At 43.9% G+C, this 18,512-nt stretch overlaps 1 protein-coding gene across 3 annotated transcripts in view; it reads right to left on the bottom strand.

Annotated features, from left to right (window-relative positions):
• Positions 1 to 468: 468 nt before the first annotated feature.
• LOC147628293 (uncharacterized) overlaps positions 469 to 18,512 on the bottom strand; it is a 35,002-nt gene continuing 16,958 nt past the window's right edge. The window contains exons 2-7 of one of the 3 annotated variants that reach the window (XM_086813384.1): positions 4,281 to 4,409; positions 3,922 to 4,080; positions 1,811 to 1,978; positions 1,561 to 1,677; positions 1,311 to 1,421; positions 469 to 1,228 (exon numbers count right to left, since the gene is read on the bottom strand). In XM_086813384.1, the coding sequence (XP_086669510.1) occupies positions 815 to 1,228; positions 1,311 to 1,421; positions 1,561 to 1,677; positions 1,811 to 1,978; positions 3,922 to 4,080; positions 4,281 to 4,409 (1,098 nt within the window). In that variant the 3' untranslated portion in view covers positions 469 to 814. The remainder of the gene's footprint in view (positions 1,229 to 1,310; positions 1,422 to 1,560; positions 1,678 to 1,810; positions 1,979 to 3,921; positions 4,081 to 4,280; positions 4,410 to 18,512) is intronic. The other 2 variants (XM_086813386.1, XM_086813385.1) reach the window with 2 other exon arrangements.

Raw genomic sequence — 18,512 nt, 5'->3', positions numbered from 1 at the left:
CACAACAAAGTTTATTTGAGAGAGGTGCCTAATGTCTACATTCTATTACTCACGGTGCGATAACTTTCTGTATTCATATTTACCAGCACTAGCGTGTGTACAAGGCCAATGTTACATATCACTATGGACAAATAGATGCCGTCGCCAAAGTTCATCTAAGCCACTGGTAGAAACATTTGTTGGCAATATACTACTCTTTAAGTAAAGACCACACTCTTAGAATTCACACTAATGGGATTAATGACCCAAGTTCATGATGGGATTGATGACCCAAGTTCACTGGAAGCATGAGCTGAAGTTTTCATCAGATGCCATAAATGAAACCACAGTTGATTGATCGTTTTAATCTGCCAGTTGTGGGAAAAATATTGGCTATTACTAAAATTGCATGCCTCTGCTGCCGAGCACTTTATAACAAAAAACTTTAGGATCACATGACCGAGCAATATAATATGCAGATAGGAGAGCTTGCAAAAGGCATCCAAAACTTGCTACTATAACCCGGCCAGAAAATGTCAACATACAAAAGTCAACCCTCATTGGATGCCAAGCCCAGACTTTCCAGGGCATCATAACACCCAGGCATCTATTAAGCCCACCAAGATTTCAAGCATTTTGATCACCAATCAAAGAGAACCTTGGGCACCGGATGTATCCATGGGTGAAGGCCATTTCATGTGATACAGTGTGTCATAATACCGCGGTAACCAGAGTGGTTGTCACTGACATTTTGAGGCTGGACAATGAAAGTAATACAACTGAAGCACCCGGATCCCATGGCTAAACGAAGCTAATGACCATAACGCTTTTTAGGCTAATGACCATAGTGCTTTTTCCTCCAATTCTTCATGCCACTGCCCGAGCTTCCTGATTTGCCATGATCATGGAACCCCGAATGCTTACCTTGTTTATTGACTGCCCGCCTCTGCCTTCTCCAAAGGTAGTGAGTGCTAGCCTGATCCTCTCTGTAATCTTGAGACCTATTTCCCAAAGACCTGTACTGCTCATGATACATCCCATCTCCACGCCATCTTTCGGTCTCATTCATATTCCAACGTTCTGGCCACCTTGGTAAAGGTGGCGTGCTTACACGCCTCTCATCGAAGGGCATATCTGGCCAGCGAGATTGTGCTCCTACTACAGCTGGGACAGATCGGAAGCCTTGAAACTCGCTCTCAAATTGTTGGTTTCCCATAATGGGTGTTCGGGGATCAGCCCACAAGTTGTCCTGCAACAAGAACCAAAGAATTTTCTACATGAATGCTCGATAAGCTGAAGGACTGCATGCCACACCTGATAGAAAAGCAAACCTCGTCATGCTTGCTGCAACCCCGCGCATAGTGGCCTTCTTCTCCACATCTGTAGCAGACCTTTGGGGGCCTTTTATCACCTTCAATATCTGCTCTGCTCTTTGCACAACCCTACACATACACCCAACCAGAACACTTGCCTGTAATGATAAGTCTACTCCATGTCACCACTCAGCTCATGAGTTCCTTAAGCGTCTTGCTGCCAAGTTTGCAACAGAATTAAGATAAATGGAGTCTTATTCCCCCATACCACTCCAGTGTGACCAAGTTCACCACAATTGTAGCACGAGTCTTGCCTTTCTGAAGTCAAAGCCACATCAACACAGCATAGATGACCATACTCTTTGCATACATAGCACTGAATGACCTGTAGGAGTCAAAGCAAATAGATAAGATCTAAACCAATATGCTTTAGTTACAGTTACCGATTCAATCGACAGAAGATGTCTATTTTTCTATGAATAGAAGTACACACCCTGGTTGTGGAATGTATGCAATACCTCAAGATCTTCTGGATGATACTCTCTGTTACATGCAGACATCTCATGCCCTACATGACCACAACGTAGGCAGATTTTATTTCTTTCCCGACCTCTGTCCATGTCATTGCCCTTGTTGGGGCATGATCTAGCAAAATGACCAATCCCTTTGCATATAAAGCAAGAGCCCTGAAAAAAGAAGCATTCATCAATTGTTTACACCATGCAAAACTTCCACAGAGACAGTACAGACAAACGTTGCCTAATTAAGCATGCTCACATGCATGCCATCAAAGTACTTGAACAACATGGTAGATCTAGTATATTGATCTGCCGGCATCCACCAACATTGATTACCCCTGGCTGAAGAATGAGGGCAGGCCTCTTACCACAATCTCAAGGCCCCCCTTGTTGACATGGCAACTCCTCATTTTGATCCCCTCAACTACATCATTTGAACTGAAGCAAAATCATGTTTTCGGTTCTCAAGAGCTCACCAACTCCATCAATCCATAAACCAGCTCAATTAGCCCATCTCCTCGTTTCTTTACTTGTTGCCACAGCTTCTCCAATCTGGTGGCCCACTCTAGGCAGTACATATATCAAAAGCATCTTCTGCTCACAGGTATGCAGACTGACTAATAAACCCTAATTTCAGTAATAAAGCGATTAGCAGAAGACATGTTTAATCCAAAGGAATCCTAATCAGCAGAGGTCGTCTTCTCATTTCTCCACCCAACCATAATGCAGCTATTTCTTCATGGACGACACTCTCCTAGACACTCCAATTGGAATTTCCTTAATTCGTGGCTTCTTCTCACATGCTAGGCCACACACCCCCTTGCCCAATGATTGCCATATGGCCAATCACTCCTCCAGGTGTAAACCGTATGCGTTTCACCTAGGAGAATATATACTCTTCCCAATTGGTTTGCCTCTTGGTAACATATGCATGACACATATTCTCGATGATCTATCTGACCCTCTCAATGTAACGACCCTCTAAGGATAGTTAGCTGTGCTCATATGCATGGTTTGCCTCTTAGTAAGATATGCATGAGACGTATTCTCGATGATCTAACTGACCCTCTCCATGTAATGAGCCATCTGAGCATACTTAGCCATGCTCATGTGCAACCTCATATCCAACCCCTAAAAGCCAATCCTTGAAAGGTGACTGTCAAATCTACTATCTTGGTCAGTAACCATGCCGATGGTACCCCATAAATTCTAAAGAGACACTCAATGAATACACAAGATAACTTTTTTGTTCGAACAAAATGAGTCACTTTTGTCAGTTGATCAACTATCACCCACATGTCCTCTCTCTACTCTTTCGTAGTCCTATAACAAAATCTATGAAAATACTCTCGCATCTGCCACCTGGGATCTTCAACAAATTTAGCATACCGCATACCTTAAGACCTTCTCCCTTCGTCACTTGACATTTTTTACACTTTCACACATAATCTTGGGCGTCCTTATTCATAATTTACCCAAAAATTTTGCCTCTTCGCAAGAGCGCATGTCTTCTATATTTTGGGGTATCCAGTGCTACGATTATTATGATACTCATAAAGAAGTTGGGGTTTGAGGTCTTGACCTCTTGGTATAGTATATACATACTCTTATCTTTGTAGAGTGGATATATGATACACATCTTCCATTTGAGTCCTTCCTCAGCGCCTTCCAATGGTCCTTCATGCAACTTTATTTCCTCTTTCAAAAGCATCTTCATTCAGATTCATCCTCAATGCACCTTCAGTCCATCCCCAATGCTTCTCTTATGAGGCCCCTCTTTTTAAGGGCTTTCCAAGCCTCAATGTAGAGAATATTATGCTCACATCTAACAGTAATTATGAGATTGAGTAAAACTCAATTCCTTTACCATATTACCATTCAACTAACAGGTTGACTACCACATTGAACTTCTCTTTACAATATCTCAGTTTGAAGTCAACTCTTGACAATACGCAAATTAAAAGGAGTAGCAACTTGACCTAAGGCTCAAAGGGTGACTTTATTCCTAACTTAACTTGAACAAAGAGAGAGGTCTCTAAATTGAAAATGTAACCACTGATATGCAGATATTACAAGGAGTATTGAAGGTGAATCAAATGTGCTGCACAAACCTGTGGGCACTCCTTTGCTTCATGGTCAAGACAGCCACACACATAGCATGCCTTTTTCCGTGCCTCCTCTGTGCAATCCACAGCAGAATGCCCAGCATTGCCACAACGGAAACAGGTTTTGGTTTCCTGCTCTGGAAGATCAAAATATCGAGGGCCTCTCTGGATAACCAAAAAAGGGAACAAAAAGATGACTGACTTAACTAGCCCTGAGTCAGCATATATATTATTTAAAAAACTTTGATTTGTTATCACCTAAACTAGAAGTACTGAATGCGAGAAATTCACAAATGCACCAGCTACTGCTTATATATACCATTGTCTGCAGAAAATTGAAAGCAAGCCCAATCAACAATTCTCACCAAAAGCTTCCGCATCTCAAGATTGTCTTCCCCATCATCTGCAATAAGTTTAAAAAGTACATCTCCTTCAGCATTCTTAGACTGACCCACATTTGCATCTCCAAGTTGACTCACATTGGCTTCTGTCACCTGCAGAAATGATGCAACCATACTTACACAAATAACAAATAACAGAGAGAAAGTTCACAAAATGCCTGTACTTATTCTCACATTTATCATTTACAAAAGCAAGGCATGCATTTGCTGCCTTTACTTGCACACCACCTACTATAAGCATGTCTGCTTGGCGAAAAATGCAACATAGCATCATGGGCACAAATATATGTCCCTACTTAGCAAGCCTTTCCATGCATAGTGTGAGCTACAAGCAAAGAATATTATTCTTGAACCTTTTGAATCTCGAATGTGAGTGTGAACAACAGTTATAAGGGTGCTACCCACATAAACCAACATATGCAAAGGCATATCAGACCTAGATGCTATTGCAATGAATGCTGACAATAAATGCTCATAAATGTTAGCTCAGCTCGTGGCTCGGTGGGGACAAGAGCCTATAAAAGGGTGGCCAAGGTTAGTTATTGAGACATAGAGAGTCTCGCGAGTTTGTGAGAGCTCTATGGTCTTGGAGCCCGGATCTAGTGCAGACGTGCACCTGCTTTACGCAGCCAAGGCCGGCAGCAATCTCGAGGCCCGCGAGGGCAGCTTCGTGGCGGTATGGGACGTCGCGAGGAGGAGATTGGTCGGTACGTCATCCTAGTTAGCTCAGCTCGTGGCTCGGTGGGGACAGGCAAGACTGTGGGCTTGCCCACAGCTGTCATGGTAGGGAGCATGGTTGTCACGGTACGAAAATACGATACCGTACGGAAATTTTTGGTACGATATGAAATTTTCGGATACCGTACGATAAAATACGGTTTTTATTTTTTGCACTTACAACCTATGGAGCTTCAAGCTTGAATGTGAGGGAAGGTTGGGAGGGGAGGAGTCTACAATGCTTGAGGAACCAGAACATGGATATGTGTCTCTCCTGGTTGGATCTCCCGATTGTCTCCAAAAAAGAACCTGGATGGGTAATGCAATACCAAAGGTCTCCCAATGTAGCGTTTATGACTAAGGGACCGTCCTTGCACAGATACGAGGAGTGCATCTAGGGTGATAAGTTTAGGGACTCCTCTCTAGATCAAAATGGCCATGTCCAAATCTTCTCCCTCGTACATAACTTGAGAATCTAATTGTCTAGCCTACCTATACCAGGGATCCCCAAGTGATGTAGCAAGATTCTCTCATCCTACCAATCAAGTGTACACTACCAGTCTACCTCGCCAGATTTTTTAGGTCTCTCAATAACCCCATATGGAATACTGAGTGGACACGAAAGTTGCGAAGTATTGCGAGCATTTGGGATCTTCGTAAAGCAGGGTTTCTATATTTTTTTTAAGCATTTGGAATTTTTTTTTCCAAGGAAAAAATTTTTTGGAAAAAAAAAAACAAAACAAAGCAAACAAACAAACCTCGTACCGTACGATATCGTACGAATTCGTACGGTATCATACCGTACGAACCTGTTCATACGCGTACGAGAAACAACTTTGGTTGGGAGGTGAGTCAGGCCTGCACCCCCTTGTTGTTTGTTTGTTCGTTTGTTTGCAGGATTCGAGTCTCAAACCAAGATCGACCACGAGGAGATCCGTGGGGATTTGACAGTGGTATCAGAGCATACCTCGTGAACGAGCAAGTCGGTAGGTAGAGAAGATGAGGTCGAAGAAAGGTATGTGTTAAAAAGCTTGCTGTTTTTTCTGTGCATACTGCTGTTTTCAGAATAGTATGTGCTTTTTCTCCATCAAAGAAACCCATGTTGATGGGAGGTGGTAGTCTACGTAGGGTCGTTTGCTTTGCAAAGAAGAGGAGAGACTCGTTTCTGCAGTCGCATGAACGTAGAGAGAGAAAACAAGAAAAAAGCAAGTTTGCTTTTCGTTGAACGAATGAGCGAGAGAGCACGTGTGAGAAGGTGGATATGCTGGCAGGTTTGTGCGCTGGCGGGAGACGTTGGTTGGCTATCAGAGGCTGGCAGGCGGGCGCATGTGCCTGCGTAGCTAGGCGGCCAGGCTTGCGCAGCCAACCCAGGCAGCGCCCAGGCCAGGCCAGGCCAAGCAGGCGCCCAGGCCCAACGATGCAGGCGCCCAGGCCTACGTGGCTTTGTGGCCACGCCTACACAGGCTGGCACAAGCGTAGGCTGGCACGAAGGTACTCCAGACACAACTGACGACAGCATCCGTCGACAGGAAAGCTGGCGACGGCAACTTCAATCGACGGCAGCTTCAACCGGCGGGCTAATCCAGGAGGAGAAAAAAAAACAAGGAAAGCCTACGTTTTTTTGGGGGCTTTCGTTTTTTTTTTTAGTTAAATTTTTTTTTTAAAAGGTTTAAAAACTCCTCCAAGGTTTCAAAGGTGTTTTATTTTTTTAAGAACCTAGAATATATATATCCATATATATCTATATATATATTTATATATATATATATATATATATATATATATATATATAAACACAAAAGCAAAGCAAAAGCTAAGCCTAGCTTTTGGGGCTATCTTTATAAACCCCTTAAGTGGGCTTCTTGCCACACATCTCTCAAGTTTTCAAGCTCTCAAGCTCTCAAGTTCACTCACACTTTTGTTGTGCAAAGATCGAATTTTCTCTCCACGTACCCTCTTCACGATGTCGACCCAAGAATCAGAGTTGGAGCCCCTTGTGGAACGCGCAGGCTTGCCGGCTACGGAAGGTACCGATGCCGATCTTTTTGACGATTTTGTGTCAAAATCAGATTTCCAAGAGTTCAAAGTAGTTCTCGAAGCTTCTTCGACGGAACGTCAGGCACAAATCGCAGCCCAGATGCAAGCTTTGCAGAACTCCATTGCTCTATTGACCACTACCCTCTCTACTTTCTCGGGTATGGATACCTTGGCTTCAGCTTTAGGCCCCAACATTACTCCGGAACCGTTCGGAGGCGAGCAAAAGCAGCGCACCAAGGAGATAGTGGACATGTGGCTACATAAGTGGCAAGTTCACTTTCAGTTTCATCCATATGATGACGGAAAGAAGATACAGTTAGCAGCAGGTTTCCTGTCCGGCAAAGCTTTGCTTTGGTGGAAGGAACTCAACCCTAAGCCAACGACTTGGGCACAATTCGAAGACGTCTTCAAGAAAGAATTCCTCAAAAAAGAGGATGATTATGATGTTGTTGCCCGGTTTTCAGCTTTGACCATGACCTCGCCGCACCTCACTTATGAGGTCTACCTCCAGAAGTTTCGTGACTTGCAGATGAAAGCTACAAAGATGGATCCCACTACTCTTTTGGGGTTTTTTGTAGCTGGTTTACCAAACTCGTACCGATTACAGGTTAAAAATAACAAATGTAAAACTTTGGACGAGACCATTCATTCAGCTCGTATCTATGATGATACAATGGTCTCTTCCAAGTCGAAACCCGTTACCGAGCAGGGGAACAAGCATAAAAGAAAGTTCTCCGCACCTATGGCTAACACGACAGAAGGAAAGTCTTCGGACCAACCTTCGAAGAGTTCCAGTTCGACACCAGCGAAGAAGCAACGACTCCTTAGGGCTTTAAAGCTCAAGAAGAAAGGACATTGTTTTATCTGCGAAGAAAAAGGACACATTGGAGATGCTTCCAATCCAGATTCAGGACTACAAAGATACTCTGGGATGCTATGTAATGCATCTGGAAAATGTAGACTTGTTATTAGGGATTGAGTGGTTTAAGACTCTTGAAGTCCAGATAGATTGGTCTAGTCATATTTTTTCTTTTTAGCATAAGGACACCACGTATAGTATTTTAGGTGATTGTATTTATCCCTCTCAGGGACCTCTTGTAAATACAATTGATTTTGGAAATATAATGGATTCTTCTTTGTATACCGCTTTCCATTGTGTATTGATTCCACTTTCTTCTTTTCTCATCCCTTTCATGGATGTAAATGAATTAAGTGTGTTTGAAAGCAAAGAATTAAAGAAGAAACTTGATTCGTTTCGAGATGTATTTCCTAAGGAACTGGCATTGGGTTTACCACTTGAACGGGCAGTAGATCATCGTATTGACTTGATCCCTGGTGCTCATCCTGTCAGTATTCCACCTTATAGGATGAGCCAAGCTGAGGAAGATGAGTTGGCTAAACAACTCGAAGATTATTTGAGGATGGGCCAGATCCGTCCAAGTAAATCACCTTGGGGTGCACCTGTGTTGCTTAGGAGAAAGAAGGACAATACCCGGAGAATGTGTATAGATTACAAGAGATTGAACAAGCTGACCATTAAGAACCGTTATCCTCTCCCTAGATCAAATGACATGATTGACCGGTTAGCAGGAGCGAAATATTTCACGAAGATAGATTTACGTATTGGCTATCACCAGATACGTATTCATGAAAGGCATGTCGAAAGAACCGCCTTTCGGACTAGGTATGGCCATTACGAGTTTCTCGTATTACCTTTTGGGTTAACCAATGCTCCAGCCACTTTCCAGCAAATGATGAACGATCTTTTTCGTGAACATTTGGGAAAATTTGTGGTGGTGTTCCTCGATGATATTTTGATATATAGTCGTACTCTTGAGGATCATATCAGACACCTTACGATTGTCTTATCTATTTTAAGACAGAATCGACTATATGCTAAGTTAAGTAAATGTGAGTTCTTTATGACAGAAATCATTTACTTGGGACACAAGATCACTCGAGATGGATTGAGCATTGACTATGACCGAGTTCAGAAGGTTTTGGACTGGCCTATACCGCGAACACTGAAACAACTTCGTTCTTTTCTCGGTTTTGTAGTTTTTCTTCGGAAATCTGTGCGGGAGTACTCTTAGCTCACACTACCGATGACCGACTTATTGAAAGGTCATGGACGTAAGTCAAATCAGCCTATCACTTGGAATAACGATTTGGATATGGCCTTCAGACTTTTGAAAGATAAAGTCAAGGAAGCACCTATCTTAGCATTACCTGATCCTAGTCAGCCTTATGTTCTTGAAACTGATGCCAGTGACTAAGCTATCGAGGCTGCTCTATTTCAAGATGGTAGACCGGTTGCTTTTGAAAGTAAAAAACTAGACGACACTCAATCTCGTTGGCCAACCCTTGACAAGGAGCTTTATGCTGTGATTCATGCTCTCAAGGTTTGGAGACATTATTTATATGGCTCCAAGTTTGTGGTATTGACTGATCATCAGTCAATCAAGTATGTGTGTGATGCGGATGATTTGAGAGGAAGGAAAGCTCGTTGGGCGGAGTTGATGCAAGATTTTGATTTTGAAAAATTGGGGGTTTTCGAAATTGAGGTCAAAATCAGCAAATTGAACCTCTTTCATTTGTAGAAATTTGGGGGTTTTCAAAATTGAGGTCAAAATCAGCAAATTGAACCTCTTTCACTTGCAAAAATTTGGGGCTTTTGCGGAAATTGGCCAATTAGATGCACATTGAAGCGATTGGAGTGCATAAAAATTGGGGATTTTCTGATTGGAGCATGTAATTGGGCATTACAGCTGCTATTTGTCGCGTATGTATACACATTGTGTGTAATTGGACAATTTGGTGCAGGTTTACACTTGCTTTGATTTGCAGGCATACATTTGCACAAGACATGTGGTTGCGTGGCAGTGCACAGTGGTGCTTGGTTAGCTTGCAGTTATACTTTGTTGACATGGCACAGAATACTACAGATGTATTTGGTGTGCTCACCTAGGAGGACAAGCTGGATGGATCTAACTACTCCCTATGGAGTTTCATGATCCGTAATTTGCTGGTAGCCAAAGGGCTTTGGGGCATCGTGTGTGGTGATGACACACGCCCACTTACCATACAGCTAGCCACGCCTCAAAGGGGAGGTGCTCAAAGAGCTCTTGATGTAGATCCTGCTCCCACACAAGAGCAGAAGAGATGGGACTCTAGAGATGCACAGGCCATGTCATTGATAGCCCTTTCAGTGAAAAGGACTATTATTCCGCAAATTCGTTCATGCAAGACATCGAAGCTTGCATGGGACACATTGGAAGCAATGTATCAGGTATGCAACGAGGCAAGAGTTGCCTACTTGAAGAGGCAATTGGATCTTCTTTCTATGGATGAGGGTGACTCCATGGCAGATCATCTCACCAAAGTGAAAGATTTGCAAGAACAATTGCTCAACATTGATGAGGTTATCCCAGACAGACAGATGGTCACCAACACTCTTCATTCTTTACCGCCTTCCTACTTGGGCTTTCACACCTCTCTCAACCTCTCAATGAGAGGAGGTGCTGATTCCGTCACTTTTGAAGAGCTCGTGGGTTTACTCTTGCAGGAAGAGCAAACAAGAGCAAACTTATCAAGCAACCGTGGTGGAGAAAAGGCATTTACAACCAACAAAGAGCTTTAGGCATGGGGAACAACAGTCTAGCAAGGCTGGTCATGGCCAGCCCTCTTCTAGTGGTGAAAAGTCTGACAAAGGGGATGCAAACAAGCCCAAAAAGAAGGACAAATGTCACTCCTGTCATAAGCCTGGACACTACATCAGTGAATGTAGGATGCGGATTGCAAAAGAGAAAAGGAAAGAAGCAGGCAATGCAGTAGTAGCAGACTCTTCTGATGACAAAGCACAGCAATCAGCTAATGTAATCCAGGAAGAGTACACTTTTTTGGTCACATGCACTAGTGACACACCAAGTGCTTCAGACACTGATATGTCTTGCATTGCATCTGACAGACAGAATGCATAATGGTATTTTGATAGTGGTGCTTCGAGCCACATCACTTCATCCAAAGATGTATTTCACCACTTAGTTTATGTTTCAAAAGGCCGCACTGTATCATGTGCAGATCATACCACATATCCAGTAAAGGGAATTGGTAATGTCATACATGTATGAAAAATGTATTGTATGTTCAAGGAATAAAGAAAAATCTGCTCTCCGTCTCAGCCATAAACGACCAAGGTTTAAAGGTTGAATTTGAAGGTGGGAAGTGTTTGGTAAAAGACCCATCAAAGGGTTATGAAATAGTCACTTCTGGAACACGATACAAAGGCTTGTATAAGCTGGACAGCTATGACAAGCGCACTTATGATGCAAATACAGTGGCTGCCCACACTCCTGCTATGCATGATGCAGAGCTATGGCATGCTCGTTTTGGGCATGTAAATTTTCAGAGTTTGATGCTTTTGCACAAGCATCATATGGTTGATAATATGCCGCCTCTTGAGTCTCCACCAAGACATGTATGTGAGGGGTGTATTTTGGGAAAGATGCAACGAAAACAATTCCCCAGAGATGGAGCTGTTAGAGCTGAAAGTAAATTACAGCTCATACATAGTGATGTATGTGGTCCGATGCGGACACCATCCATAGGGGGGCATCTTTACTTTGTCACATTCATTGATGACTACTCCAGGTTTGCTTGGGCTTACCCTTTGAAAGCGAAAGCAGATGTGTTTACATGCTTTCGACACTTTGTAGCAATGGCTGAAAATATGTGTGGATGTAAAGTCCAAACACTCCGCTCAGATAGAGGTGGAGAATACATGTCAAATGCATTCAAGGATTATATGCTTCAAAAGGACATCAAACACCAATGTACTGTGCCTTATACACCGCAGCAGAATGGTGTAGCTGAAAGGAAAAATAAATCTCTCATGGAGATGGCAAGATGCATGGGGAAAGCACAAAAGTTGCCTCATAAATTTTGGATGGAAGCTATAATGTGTGCAACTCATGTGTTGAACAGGTGTCCAACAAAAGCTTTGAAAACCATAACACCATTTGAGGCTTGGTATAGCCGAAGCCAACAGTGGATTATATGCGTACATTTAGGTGTTTGGCATATGCACATGTGCCAGAACAACTCCGAACAAAGCTAGATGACAAAGCAATCAAATGCATTTTTGTGGGCTACAGCAATGAGAGCAAAGGATACCGTCTTTATAATCCAACTACACGAAGGATTTTTGTCAGTAGAGATGTGGTATTTGCTGAAAATTCAGAACAGCCCATGTACAGCTTGTATAAAAGCAATGATGCAAGCATACAGGAAATGTTTGATGGACTTTTACCCATTGCAATTAGGGGGGATTCAGATCAACCAGCCCCTACACAAGAAAATCCTCATGTAGAACATGTGGAACAGCCAGCCATTCAGCCCCCTTCTATGGAAGAAGTGGAAGATCTTGTCAGGGAAGAGCACAAGTCAGTGCCAAGATGGTTGCTGAAAACTTTGCAAGAAAGCAAACTTGCAGCTCCACTCACAGGTAGAACAAGGGCTAGTTCCAGCCATGCTTTGAATGTACATAGTGGGGAGTCTGCATTCGCAATGGGTGGTCTCTTTGATTCAGAAGAACCTTCTTCTTATGAAGAAGCACATGAGAATGAGCATTGGTTGCAAGCTATGCAAGCTGAAATTTCTTCTGTCATGAAGAACAATACATGGGATCTTGTGGAATTGCCTAAGGGCAAGCATGTAATTGGAACAACGTGGGTGTACAAAGTCAAAAGAAAATATGATGGTACTATTGACAGGTACAAAGCAAGACTTGTGGCTAAAGGCTACTCCCAAAAAAAAGGGAATAGATTATGAAGAGACTTTTGCTCCTACTTCGAGAATAACCACAATAAGATCTGTAATTGCATTGGCTGCACATAAAGGATGGAAAGTGCATCAATTGGACATCAAAACTGCATTCTTAAATGGGGATTTACAGGAGGAAGTATATGTAAATCAGCCCATTGGTTTTGTAGTTCCTGGTGAGAAACATAAAGTATGCAGGTTGCACAAAGCATTGTATGGGTTAAAGCAAGCTCCAAGAGCTTGGTATGATAAGATACATGCTCATCTAACCAGCCAAGGTTATGAGAATAGTCTAGCTGAAAGCACATTGTATGTGAAGAAAACCGATTCCGATATTCTCATAGTCATCTTGTATGTAGATGACATGCTCATTACAGGTACAAGCAAAGCACAAATTTCAGATTTCAAAGCTGATTTGAAAGCTGAATTTGATATGTCAGATTTGGGGCCTTTACATTACTATCTCGGCATACAGTTTATGCATACAGATGATGGCATTGTTATGCAGCAAACTAAGTACATAAAAAGTTTGCTAAAAAGGTTTCACATGGATGAATGTAAGCCCATTTCTACTCCGGTAGAACCAGGTGTACGGCTTACTATGCATGATATTGGAGAGCCTTCTGAGGCCGACATTTACAACCAGGCAGTCGGATGCCTCATTTACTTGTGTAACACGAGGCCAGACATATCTTTTGGGGTGTCTTTGTTGAGCAAATTCATGTGGCACACATGCAAGGGTTGACTTGCATTTTGTGGATACCACACTTTTGGCTCTCCCTCTCTCTCTCTCATTTCTGTGTGTGTGAGCTTCTCTACCCTGCACCTAACCCTAATGTGCAGGTTTGTGTGTGTGAGTGTGTGAGTCCAACACCCAACATGGGGTACACAGGACACTATCGTTAGTGAAACACACTTTTTATTGGCCAAAGATGAAAGGGCATGTAAACCGGCCTTCAGAAAGCAAAGGGCGGTGAAACAAACACTCGCACATAAAACACTTCAACACCATTGAGAACCTAGAAAAGGAAAACAAACAGGGGGAGCTAGAGTGCTCCTGCAAATAGTACACGGACACCGATTGGCCCCAAATCGCAGTGGCGCCCCTTGCGGTATTTCTTTAATTGAATATAAGAGCTTTGATTACAATATAAGGCTGGTAATTCAGCCGTCCCAGTAGAACTCCTGAAGCCTGCAAAGAACCTGCATCTGGCTTCTTGTCCACACGGCATCCACAAACAAGTCCAGCCATTGTTCATATCGAAAGACTCTTCTCACATTGAGTCTGCATACAGAAGCTTTCTCCCATGATCAAGGCTGCCACAACCATCCATAGCCTCTCACACTATGAACAGCATCACACCCTGACACATCCAGTGCTTCTGCATCACAACACAAACTCCCAAACTGTCTCTCAGAAGAGAACTCGCATCACAGCACAGCATACTATACAGTTGACACACCTGTACAAACCCTCTCTACCTTCCAAGGGTACTATCCATCTCTGTCATGGATTCCCTGTCCCTTGTCCTATCAGTAGCAAGGCTGTACCAAACATGTGTCCATTCCTGTACCTTCTGCCTGCATGTGACCTATCTCCTGGAGAAACCCAAAAACATGTTTCCTCGCCAACAACGGCATACATCTAGTTACCTGTTCCCTCATGAAACATCTGGCAACATAGAGATGCCCATAACTGTAGGTCCCACTGTTCCTTTCTAGCAGGAAGAAAACAATCTGCTCCATGAGCACGCAGCCATGCGAGCTTGCATCACTCCCATGCCAAGAAACATAACCAAATGACCTTGTACTTGCAGTCAAAAACCCAAGCACATAGCTGAATTTGCAGCCAAGCAAAAACAGCCCGTAAACTGTCCCAAAACAGTCCCGAACCAAAAGCAAAGAGAAACTGAAAATTCCATCAGATGAACGCCATCGACATGATGTCTATGTTCATGGAAATCCAGCCCCTGTTCACCTTTGTGTCCAAAGAAAACAGCCCCTGTCTACTTTTCAGCAGAGGGAGAGAGAGAGAGAGAGAGAAAGGAGGCTTGTGTCTCTGTTCTGAAGCACAGCACAGCAGCCAGCCCTTTAGTCTCCAAAAAGCATGCCTAATGAGCTATTCACTTGCGCCTGTAGCTTCTGTAGCATAGCCCGCCTGCAGTCCTTCCAAAAAGCATGATATGACCAGTAGCCCAGACTTCCTGTAGCTGTACCTGACTGCGCCACCTGTACCTGCATCGCCTGAATCTGCACCTGCAGCAGTCAGACCTGCCACGTGGGCTGTACCTGCAGACAGCAGCCGTACACTACCTGCACAGGCCCATCCATGCGCAGCCAGCATGCAGTCCACCTCTCCCCAGAAAAGCACACGTTTCCTCAAGAGTGATAGGCCCCTGTATATCCAGATAAGCAGCCCGCTTTCCAACGAAAAAGCCAGCACATGGGTCTACAGGCGACCAGCCCTTCTCAGCGAAAAAACACAGCCCTCCACAAGAGTTAGGCGCCTCCTTGCCTGCCAGCCCCTCCTCTTTCCCAAAAAGCACACGTGGCCCCAAAAATAGCTTATGGGCCACGTTTTCTTCCTAAATGGCATTAAAAATTACTTTAAAGGTTTTTTAAAACCTTTTAAGTTAAAATTCCTTTGCCCCCTTTCACACATGGGGTTATCCACACATGGGCTTCCATCTTCACTCCCACCTGATGCCATTCACACTGTCCACCATGTCCCCGTGCACATCTGCATCTTGTCCAGAGAAAAACACAGGGTCATGACATACCCCCCTCTTGAAAAATGGCAAGCGTCCTCGATTGCACTCAATGGCACAGTAAAGCATCTCATGAGCAAAGATACCCCATATGGCAGAAACAATGGCCTTCCAATGCATCTGGATGATAGAACAATCATCCTGCACAATAAGCCACACTGTCCTCTTGCTTGTTCCTTCAGAACCTACTGCAAAAGTCTAAAACCAAATGGAAACACGTTAACTGTGTTAGCCAAAAACAAAACCATGCATCATTCTACATATGGCACACATATGCATGACACACATATGCATTCGCAAACAATATGCTCCTCAAAATGCTCTACCTACTCCAAAATAACAGTCTAAGGGCTGCTCGCAAGCCTTACGCCCATGGGCATCCCGCAGGACCCACGACTGATGGTAAGACATGAGCATATGAAAGCACTCAATGCATCCAAACACTACATCTACCAAGTACTTTCCCACATATGTCTCATGGCCATCCCGCAGGAGTTACACCCAGTGGTGCATCCATGACATAATAAAGCACTTGATGTATCATGCCAACATACATGCAGCACATGACACAATGCAGAGTATTTCCCAATGTATTCTCAATGGTACCAGGATCCAATGGCACCAGAATACAAAAATACCTCTACCTCAGAAAGTGTATGCATACATGCACAAATAGAGTTCGATCCATATTTCCATGAACCAAACTAGCTCTAGGACTGCTCGCAAGACTTATGTCCTCCATAGAGTTATCCATAGTTGCAGTTATAGTTCAAGGTGCGCGCGACTGTGAACCATACTCAACCACCATCTCTTGTGACTAGTACACAATATCATAGAAGTCCCATAAGCAGATGTACTGTCAGCCTCAGTACCTTCGGGTGAATACAAAGATGTCACCAAGCGACTCCTAGATAACAAATGAGCCTGTCTGTAACAACAAGGGAGCGGAGGTGCTACCCCCCTCTTGAGCATCAGGTAATGCTCCAGACCCATGCTCTGCTGAACCTGAATGAGCCACAATAAGAGTCGGCTCTAACTCAAAGGCATCAAGATAAAGCTGCAAATCCTGAGGTGAATCTGCTAAGTCACCCTCCTCCATCCACTTCGCATCCATCAGTGAACCTCCTCCATCCACTTCGTATCCATCAGTGAACAGCTCTTGAACTTCACAGGATAGCGACGGGAAACCTTACCCTGTACCTTTCTTTCCTTATGTGCCAGTATATGCTCAAGAATAAGAACCTCGTCAAGTTCCCCACTTCCATCTGAGCCTCATCTGATACATCCTCAGGCACCCAAAACCTGCTTGCACTCCACCCAAGTGGTAAGCACAAGTCCTCGATGAAGCATAGTAGATCACCACTGCTAAACATAGAAGGAAACTGTCTTCCGAACCCATGAAGCCTTTATGAAAATACCACCGGTGACAAACTGTCGAAAGCCATAGCCTTCAACGCATCTCCTGCACCATAACACTTCAGCTGCTTCTTGTTCCTGGCCGACTACTTCTTGTCCTTGGTATCTTTTCTCCTGAGCTTCATCTTCAGCTCTTGCTCTTCACCTCATATAGGCAAAGACACAAAATCCTATACGGTGTCCTGCACTTCCTTTTCACTTTCCTCATGTTGAAGCTTCTGATGTGACTCTCATGAGACAACCACGAGCTCGCCCCCTTAGGAAAGTTGGCGATTGTCCCGACCAAAGCAACCACGGACTCGCCTCCTTGAGAAAGTCGACGATGTGTCCCGGCAAACGGAACCTTGTAAACCGGCCTTCAGAAAGCAAAGGGCGGTGAAACAAACACTCGCACATAAAACACTTCAACACCATTGAGAACCTAGAAAAGGAAAACAAACAGGGGGAGCTAGAGTGCTCCTGCAAATAGTACACGGACACCGATTGGCCCCAAATCGCAGTGGCGCCCCTTGCGGTATTTCTTTAATTGAATATAAGATCTTTGATTACAATATAAGGCTGGTAATTCAGCCGTCCCAGTAGAACTCCTGAAGCCTGCAAAGAACCTGCATCTGGCTTCTTGTCCACACGGCATCCACAAACAAGTCCAGCCATTGTTCATATCGAAAGACTCTTCTCACATTGAGTCTGCATACAGAAGCTTTCTCCCATGATCAAGGCTGCCACAACCATCCATAGCCTCTCACACTATGAACAGCATCACACCCTGACACATCCAGTGCTTCTGCATCACAACACAAACTCCCAAACTGTCTCTCAGATGAGAACTCGCATCACAGCACAGCATACTATACAGTTGACACACCTGTACAAACCCTCTCTACCTTCCAAGGGTACTATCCATCTCTGTCATGGATTCCCTGTCCCTTGTCCTATCAGTAGCAAGGCTGTACCAAACATGTGTCCATTCCTGTACCTTCTGCCTGCATGTGACCTATCTCCTGGAGAAACCCAAAAACATGTTTCCTCGCCAACAACGGCATACATCTAGTTACCTGTTCCCTCATGAAACATCTGGCAACATAGAGATGCCCATAACTGTAGGTCCCACTGTTCCTTTCTAGCAGGAAGAAAACAATCTGCTCCATGAGCACGCAGCCATGCGAGCTTGCATCACTCCCATGCCAAGAAACATAACCAAATGACCTTGTACTTGCAGTCAAAAACCCAAGCACATAGCTGAATTTGCAGCCAAGCAAAAACAGCCCGTAAACTGTCCCAAAACAGTCCCGAACCAAAAGCAAAGAGAAACTGAAAATTCCATCAGATGAACGCCATCGACATGATGTCTATGTTCATGGAAATCCAGCCCCTGTTCACCTTTGTGTCCAAAGAAAACAGCCCCTGTCTACTTTTCAGCAGAGGGAGAGAGAGAGAG

Source organism: Cibotium barometz, chromosome 19, assembly GCF_041138505.1.
Source record: "Cibotium barometz isolate CiBa-2024 chromosome 19, ASM4113850v1, whole genome shotgun sequence".
Taxonomy (NCBI): Eukaryota; Viridiplantae; Streptophyta; class Polypodiopsida; order Cyatheales; family Cibotiaceae; genus Cibotium; species Cibotium barometz.
Note: the sequence above shows the minus strand (reverse complement) of the source record. Positions and strands in the feature narration are given on the sequence as shown.